The sequence below is a fragment of the Tasmannia lanceolata genome, unplaced genomic scaffold, assembly GCF_043159265.1.
Source record: "Tasmannia lanceolata isolate RefF3 unplaced genomic scaffold, GAP_Taslan_0.1 ptg000015l, whole genome shotgun sequence".
Taxonomy (NCBI): Eukaryota; Viridiplantae; Streptophyta; class Magnoliopsida; order Canellales; family Winteraceae; genus Tasmannia; species Tasmannia lanceolata.
In genome coordinates, this window is record NW_027518692.1 from 48,072,727 (window position 1) to 48,081,577 (window position 8,851).

An 8,851-nucleotide genomic window follows, 5' to 3' on the forward strand; every position below is an offset into this window, starting at 1 on the left:
CGAAATATGTGGCAGTTATGTTTCTTGATTTTGATTTTGTTCCTTGATTTTGTTTTTTATTATGAATATGATTAAAAAAAACAGAATCATGTTTGGTAAGCGTGATAAAAAAGAATCATTTTTTTTTAAATTTTAGAACAGAATCACATTCGGCGGATAAAATTGCTTATTTGCTGCAAATTATTGAAAAAATGAAAAAAATACATGCATTATAAGAGCAATTTATGAAAAGTAGTAAAACTAACGAATTTTAATAATAAACAAGAGTAATAAACGTAGAAATACCTTTAATTAACCAATATTTAAATAAAAAACTAATTTTTTATTTTATTCAATATTATCGATAAAAGCATCAACAATCATCTAAAGTCCCGATATCCAGCGAGAGAAGGGGGAAAAACACTAAAAAGGAGAGAGAGAGAGATGAGATTGCCTCCCTCCCTAGGGTTTCCATCAACCTAGGGAGGGGGGGAGAAGAAATCGCAGAAATAATTTCAACGAAACCAGAGTCAAGAGCTCAATCACAATTTTTTTTAAATTTTAAAAAGGTTGAGTTTTTTTAATTATCTTAAAACTACTTGGACAAGAGTTGCAAGAGAAACTTCTCCTGTTGCTCTTGTTGTATGTTTCTCCTCACATAGAAGTCGTATGGTTGTTACTACAATATAGCCCGATTTCTCTACTATTTTGAATGGCACACAGTTCTTACTGAATATGAGCCATTATATAATAAATGGAACATTTTCAGATCAATGCTACGGAGGAAGCCATTATGCTAAGTCTCTCTCCAAAAACGTGCTCTCATGGTGCTCTGCTGCAAATTACGTAAGACTGCAAGATGGCTCCAGTAAATTTTTCAGCAAGTACCTTGGAACAAAACACTTGGTAAAAAGGAGGCAAGTGCAGTGGATGCCTTGATTATTTATTTTCTCTGAAAATTCACACTTTTACGGGGGACGCAGGATTCTTCCCTGGGAGCCTTCGATTCCCGCCTTTGATTCCCTCTCTGACAACCTTGAGTATGATTCTTCCCTGGAGCCTTCGATTCCCACTCTGGCAACCTTGCTTTGACCCTATTTAACTCAATTTCTAAATTCAGAATAGTTATATCCATGCAATTTTAGTTGTAAATATCAGTTAATTGATACTAGATACACCTTTTCAGTTTCTAAGTTACTGTCATATGCTTATCCATTTCATTGCTTCTTCTTCAGAACAAGGGTCTGGAGGTGTGCAACCATTGAAGAAATAGAAGCTGAAAAGTGTTTGATTGAAGAAGATGCTGTGAGTGTATTTCTGATGATTATGATAATAGTCCGACCAGGATGCTGGCTAGACAGTTTTCTATACTTTTGATGTGAATTTTTCTATTGAAATACTGGTTATAAACTTATCATAGATTGAAACTATTTCTTTCCAGTTGCAAAGCTTAACTAAAATCGTCTTCTTGTTTATAAATCCTGTTATATTCTAGAGGGAAAGAATGGAAAAAACTGTTGAAACTAGGGGTGTAAACGGATCGAATTCGGAGCGGATATGGCTATATCCGAATTCGATTACAATATACACTATCCGAATTCGGATTCGGATTCGGATTCGACGGATATTTAATATTTATTACCGAATTCGTATCCCGCTCGATATTGTTCGAATTCGGATATTATCCTTATCCGTTTATCCGGTAAATTCGAACATTTTATTGCAGCACTTTATATTTTTTCTCCTTCTTACTCGAATGAAATTTCCAAACCCTAAAACTAGACCTCTACATTCTCTTCACAAAATTAACTCTCAAACCCTAAAATATATGAGATCATCTTCTTCCTTTTAAAACAAAGGCAGAGAGAGAGAGGGAGGCGGTGGGGATGGATGATAGTGTTGGTAGTGGTCTTTGGGTTTTTCATTTTTTTTTGTATATGATGAAATGGGTTTGGGCTATTTTTGTTTTTTTTTTCCTGAAAAGAAAATTCACTCTTCTTTTAGAAACAAAATATAGTGTGTCATTACTAAAAATAAATATTAATGATATTATTAATAATAAATAAAAAGGATTTACTTCTCGGATTCGGATGTTAAACGGATCGGATATACCATTTACCAGATTCGCATCCGCTATGAGCCGGATATCTCATAAACGGATTCGGATAATATCCGCTTGAAACGGATTCGGATAATATTCACTTTAAACGGATTCGGATGCGGACGGTAATCGAATTTCCGAATATCCATTTACACCCCTAGTTGAAACAATTCGCTCAAATTTCAATGCGGTAAGGACAGGAAGAGCAAATCCATCTATGCTTGATCGAGTTGAGGTATGAAACTATATACCACCAATGAAACTTTATAGATATATATAAACTATATGGGGAAAGTGACTGTGAGCGGTCGATCATATAAGCTTATATGCGCAGCAACGCTTATTAATTAAGAACCGTCGATCTGAAACGATCCTGGCCATTCCCTGCCCTTTTCAGAAAGTAACGAAAAAAAAGTCGAATCTCCAGTCGAAAAAAAGAGTCGGAACTCATCTCTGTGTTTCTCGACAGACGCCCCAAAATCCCTTCTCCCCTTCCTTCTCGCCTGTGAAAATCCGCCAAAAAAAAGTCGATCGGCGGTCGTTCTTCTCCCTAGGTAATCTACACAAACTTATTCAATCTTTTAAAAAAAAGAGCCGATCGTCTCTCTTTCTCGATCGAAAAAACCCAAACCCCTCTTTTTCTTGTTGCCGTGAAATCCCTCATCTCCGCCGGTTTTCCTCCTCCAACGAAGAAGCAGACGCCCGCCGTTCTCCTCCCAGGTTAGTTTGTAATTTCATTTTTTGTTTTTTTCCCTTTTCTAGGGTTTTTACTCAACATTCCCTGACCTTTTCGCCTCCTCTCCTCTAACCCTCATCTCTAAAAATCAACCCAGATCTATCCACGCCGGCTCGCTCTGCAAATCAAATCCAAGTTTTAAGGTATGAATCTCTCTCTCTCTCTCTCTCTCTCTCTCTCTCTCTCTCCTTATGTTTTTGGTCGAAAAAAAGAGTGAGGGATTCTATTGATGTAAAAAAAGAAAAACAGAGTGAGGGTTTCTTTCTTATATGAAACAAGAAAATTGGTGCTATTTTTCTAGTTTTGGGTTTTTATTGATTTATATTTCCATGCTTTTTCTTCAAGCTCTATTGGCCTTTTTCCAGAATTATGAGTTTTTTTGTTTCTCTACTCTTTTTTTTGTAATCTTGGAGCTGATACTCAAACTCTCTTGTTTTGATTTCAGCACTCTCTTTCAATAAATTGATTTATGTGGGTTGGGCCAACAACCAATATGCCTGAGAGGAGTTTTTTGAATCATCTTGTAAAATCATCTCCTGCACTGATAGCTCTTTCATCATTCTTTCGTTTGTACAATTTTTCTTTCTGGCTTTGGGTATGTGAAGCAGATTCTGAATATTATTCATTTGGGAAACAATAAATTCACTTCTTTTTCTTCCTTTGACCACCCCTTTGTAGTTTAAAAGGGTAGTAAAAAATACACCAGTGGTGGCTGGCCCAGGGAAAAAAGAGGACTTGGATGTCGATGCTATGATAGAGTAATGTATCTGGATGTGGTGATTTTTTGTATTTAAAAAGATTTGGAGTTCATGGGTTTTTCTGCTGTTCCTGTTGGTTATTTGGTGATTTGGATAGACCAAGCATTTCTATAGATTTGTGCTTATTTTTATGCTTTATTATTATGTAATTGACATTGATTTGGCTTACATGTTTTTTGTTTTATTTGATTGTCTTGAAGTGAAGGGATTGAAGAAGTGTACTCGAGTTAATGGATGATAGAGACTACTGTATAGATTTTGGTTTATCAATTGATGATATTGACACTAATAGACTGATTATGGTTGGCGATATGTTAGGAAATGATGAAAGTGAGGTGGGATATATATATCTGTTGATGAGGAGGTAGACCCAAATGAGGAGGGAGACCCAAATGAGGAGGGAGGTGTAGAATTTGTTGATATTGATGATGGTGGTGAGAGGAATCTGGGAAAGAAATCCTTTTTGGATCAGATATTTGATAGTGAAAATGATGCATACGAGTTTTATAATATATATGGGTTGGCCATAGGTTTTGGAGTACGAAAATCATCAACTTATAAGTCGAAGATAACACAGAAAGTGATATTTAAGAGATTTGTTTGTGATAGAGCAGGGTTTAAAAGTAGTAAAGCTAAAAATGTGGTGGTTGATAGAGTTGTGAAGCCACGTCGGACTGTCAGGGAGGGTTGCAAAGCGAAAATGGATATCTCATTAATTGATGGGAAGTGAAAAGTTAAAGCTTTTGAAGATATACATTGTCATGAGCTTACTTCTCCACTCAAAAGACAAATGCATCATTCGCATAACAAATTTATCAAGACTCAGGTAGTTAAGAATTTGATGGACGACCTGAGTACAACTTCAATCCATCCTGCTAATATTGCGAAGGCCATTAATGTTTCATATAAAGGATCAGGTAGTTCTATAACGATAAATCAAGTGGTTGCCATTTGAGAAAACAGAGGGTGAATAATATGGGGCAAGAAGGCATTTTGGTAGCACAGAAATTCCAAGCGAAACAATCAGAGGACCCAAACTTTTTTTTCAAAATGGAGTTGGATATTAATGGTAACTTGCGATTAATGTTTTGGGCCGATTCACGAGCTAGAGATGCATATCTAACCTTTAGTGATGTCATTGCGTTTGATGTAACGTATAGGACGAACAGGTTTAGAATGCCTTTTGCACCATTTACTGGAGTAAATCACCACAGGCAGAGCACCTTATTTGGATGTGCGCTAATAGCAGACGAAACAGAAGAGACATTTGCATGGCTATTTGAGCAGTGGTTGGACTGCATGTTCGGGAGAGCTCCTGGTTGTATCATCACAGATATGGATGGGGCGATGCGAAATGCTATCAGAACCGTTTTTTCAAATACGCGTCACAGATTTTGCTCTTGGCATATCAGTAAGCATCTACTTGAGCATGTTCCATTAATGCGAGATTCCACTAGTGAATTTTCCAAGGATTATAAGAAATGGTTTTACACGAGACAAAAGGAAGACTGTGAGGTAACATGGGAAAATTTGATTCAGAAATATCATATTGAGGAAAACGGATGGTTAGCAAAAATGTGGGATGTACGGACCCACTGGGTGCCAGCATATTTCAGGGACACATTCACTGCTGGCATGACATCTAGTGCGCGCAGTGAAAGCATCAATTCTTTCTTTGATGGATATGTAAATCAGAAGACAAGCTTAAAAGAATTCGTAGAGCAATATGATAGGGCACTTATTGAACGTCGTAAAGCGGAGTCCCAAGAAGATTTCAAGTCTAAAACTACGAAGCCTGTACTTGTTTCAAGGAGCAAATTGGAAGAAGAAGCTAGTAAGTCTTATACGAAGACAATGTTTGACATATTTCAGGCAGAATTTAAGGATAGTATTGACTGTTATCATGAGAAGGTGGAAAAGAGTGGCGTCGTGGCAGTATACAAAGTTGGATTAAGTGTTGATGAGAAGTGGAAATGGTGCAAGGTTGTGTACGATGAATCTGAAGGGGTAAAGGCAACATGTGAGTGCGCGATGTTCGAGACGAAAGGAATTTTATGCAAACACATACTCCGCATTATGTCCAAGAAGCAATTGATGAGCATTCCTCAACAATATATCTTAAATAGATGGACAACTGGGGTTAGATATCGTGTGGATAGTGGAGTGTTTATGAGAGAGTTGGATAATAATGATGTATCTCCACTTCACAGATGGTGCCTAATAACAAATTTTCAAACACTTCTAGATAGGTTTAAAGATAATAACACTCTTTTCAAGAAGGTGAATGAAACCCTTGATGCTTGGTTGTTGGACTCTGAGAAGGAGATGAGAGACAAGCAAGTTGATTTGGCAAACAGTGGGAGGCAAGTAGTAACCAACTTTGTTAGCCAAGGAGTTGAGATTTCTATTCGCGACCCCCAACCTGTAAGAACCAAGGGCCGTCCAAAGGTTGCTACCCGGTTCAAATCCTCGATAGAAAACTCCCAATCCCAACCAAAGCAGATACGAAGGTGTAAGAAATGTGGAGAAATTGACCATTACATGACAACATGTGGACAAGAAAATAAAAAGAAACAGAAGGTTTGGATTTCTTATGTCAACCTCTTCAATTTCTTATTCTTACTAATTGTCTTTATCAATGTTGTAATTTTTTCATTTTTCTTGCTTCGAAATAGATGACTTTAAGGGATGAGCAAGAGGATGACGAACATGAAGAGTCAATGCACGCGGATATTGCTTCATGATTTTGCAGATTCGCGTAGGTATGTGGTAGCTTGTTTCGATAATAGAATAATTGTTTATTGCTTCAATAGCCTATGTATAATAGAATAATTCTGTTGCTTTCTTTCTCTGAAAACATTTCTGCACTGATAGTTTAGTACTTAGCTTTATGCATTTCCATTTACTAGTGACCTTTTTCTCACTATTTTTCTTTCTTTTCAGGTTTTGAACTGAAAATGTGACGAAGGTTTGTATTGCCATGTTTCATTGAAGAAAATTTGTCCCAACAGGATTAACTGTAATTTTTGAAGTTTTGACTATAATGAGCAAACTTTAAGTTTTGAATTGTCTCAATATTTACCTCTGAATTTTCATCAATAGTCGTTTCGAATGCCATTCTCGTCTCTGTAACTATAATCAGTTAATGCATAAAATTACCTGTATAATGCATACTCGTGAAGTCTTTAAATCATACAGTCTCAGCTGAACAATATATGCAATTTTTGGTTGTTAATTGGTAAGTTTCACCAATGGAACAGGTCAGTCTCTTTTTTCTGAAATGTAACAGAATTCGTTGATAAGAACCAGAATGTACATGACAGCAGGTCAGTCTTGTTGCTGAAAAACTTTTGTTGGTATCTCGCCGTGAGAACTCTGCTACGACCATTTTGCTGTGGAGCCACTAGTTTTGGCCAACATATCAGTGGAAATTTCTTTGCTGGACTTGTCTTGTTTAAGTAGAAAACTGAGCTATAATGATTAAATAACTAAGGAGAGATGATATCTACACTCCCTTCTTTTAAAAACTGACACTCCAACACGGAGGAAAAGGTGCCAACACGGAGGAAAAGATGCCAAACTAAGTTGGGTTTCACTTGTAAACTTGATAAAGTTAACTAACTCAGGCTAACTTTTGAGTTGAGTTGGGTCTTGAGTTTTTGAACCATGTTTAGTTATACTTCTCTACTTAGACATTAAGCGCATGTTTGGCAACCATGAAAAAACATTCCATGGAATATTATTGGAGCTAGTTTTGAGATATAGGCTGAGAGGGAGAGACTTGAGAGGGTGGGAGTGAGGGGGGCATGAAAAGCCTAGAAAAATAGAAGGAAAAAAAAACCTTTCACAGTTGGGTCTACAAATATTGCACGGAGTAATTTTTCATGGTTGCCAATGCTGTTAAAATTCACAAACAGCAAGTATTTGATAATATGAGGAGTACCCTATTGTGTTCTATACTAGTCAATAGTTTTCTTTCAATGCCCATTGAGCCAAGGGAGATGGAGCAGCAAGTATTTGATAAAATGCTCAAGCTGCAGCCCAACTTGCAATAAAAAAATTTAATTCCAACTACTTGTCACTGTCATTGTTTGTAACTGTCACAGCTATTGCATACACAAAATAAAGTAGATATGCACTTAATTTGCTGAGTGATTGAATTAAATGGATAATTTGGAATAGAATTCTCATTTATTGGAAGAAATCATGCACAGTTAACACATGGCTTTTAAAATAGATTTCAACTTTAGTGTCTTGAATACTTGGACACAGGTTGATGGCATGGGTTAAACATCAAGGGTTTGTACCTCCACCATATAGTTGTGAGGCCTTACACCATATAAAAACTCTGATATGATTTCTAAAGCAAACTTCAGATCTCTTTTACAAGAATTTGCACTCCATCCGAAACCAAACTTCATTGCATGTTACCCAGATAGTTTACAAGTATTGGCACTCTAGAGTCTAGACCAAAGTTCACTAGAAATATGAGCAAAGAGCTTATGGGAAATGCCTCACGTGAGATAAAAAAAAATGAGAATCAACCATCGTAATCCTTCAAAAGATTCATGTCCTGGTGGGTCATGTTGAACTAAATCCGCTTCCCTTTTTCTTCTTTTTTTGTTGAATGATTTCTTCTTTTTTTGTTTTTCTAATATTAAAATAACGATCACATGGAATTTGCCAAAGCATCCTACATTCAGAAAAGGGCATCTAAACAACAGTACCCTAGATCACTTAGTAACGGATAGACACAAAAAGAAACAAGATAAACAACCCCACACCTCCAACTAAACAACACTGCCCTAGATCATTAAGTAACAGAGACACAAAAAGGATCAAGATAAACAACCCAACAACTGCAACTTTAATCCATTGTAGTTGGTTCTCAAAAACTTGGAAGCGTTTGCCTCCATGCACCTTCAATTCATTTGCATGCACCTTCAATCTGTCGAAGCGTTTGCTTGATTGCACCTTCAATTCGTATAATAAATTTACCAATGTGCCCATGTTATTCTTCAATTCGGTTATTTCATTCTTCAATTCGGCTATATCATCCCTATTCGAACCAACTTCATTGTCATCCATATCTTCTTTGCACCAACGGAAATAATTGCACTTCTTTGTACTTCCTTTCTGCGTGTTGTATAAGAGTTAGGAATTTGAAACTTCACATACTAGTAAAAATTAGAATTATTCACTGCTTACTTACACAGAAGAAGGCACAAGCGTAAAACAGGCGGCCTCTATTGCCATTCTCATCCGTTTGCGTTTTTT

General features: G+C 36.6%; 1 protein-coding gene across 1 annotated transcript; it reads left to right on the plus strand.

Annotated features, from left to right (window-relative positions):
- The first annotated feature begins 4,549 nt into the window (after nt 1-4,549).
- Nucleotides 4,550-6,318, plus strand: LOC143892039 (protein FAR1-RELATED SEQUENCE 5-like). The gene is made up of 2 exons (XM_077396514.1): nt 4,550-6,154; nt 6,250-6,318. The coding sequence occupies exons 1-2, from the start codon at nt 4,550-4,552 to the stop codon at nt 6,316-6,318; spliced, it is 1,674 nt and encodes a 557-aa protein (XP_077252629.1).
- The last annotated feature ends 2,533 nt before the right edge of the window (nt 6,319-8,851 follow it).

What these genes read in the sequence shown, in the direction of transcription:
- LOC143892039 (XM_077396514.1), top strand. Translation starts at nt 4,550, where the DNA reads ATGGGGCAAGAAGGCATTTTGGTAGCACAGAAATTCCAAGCGAAACAA. An exon ending in AAAATAAAAAGAAACAGAAG is followed by an intron (nt 6,155 to 6,249) that starts GTTTGGATTTCT and finishes GCTTCGAAATAG; the next exon opens with ATGACTTTAAGGGATGAGCA.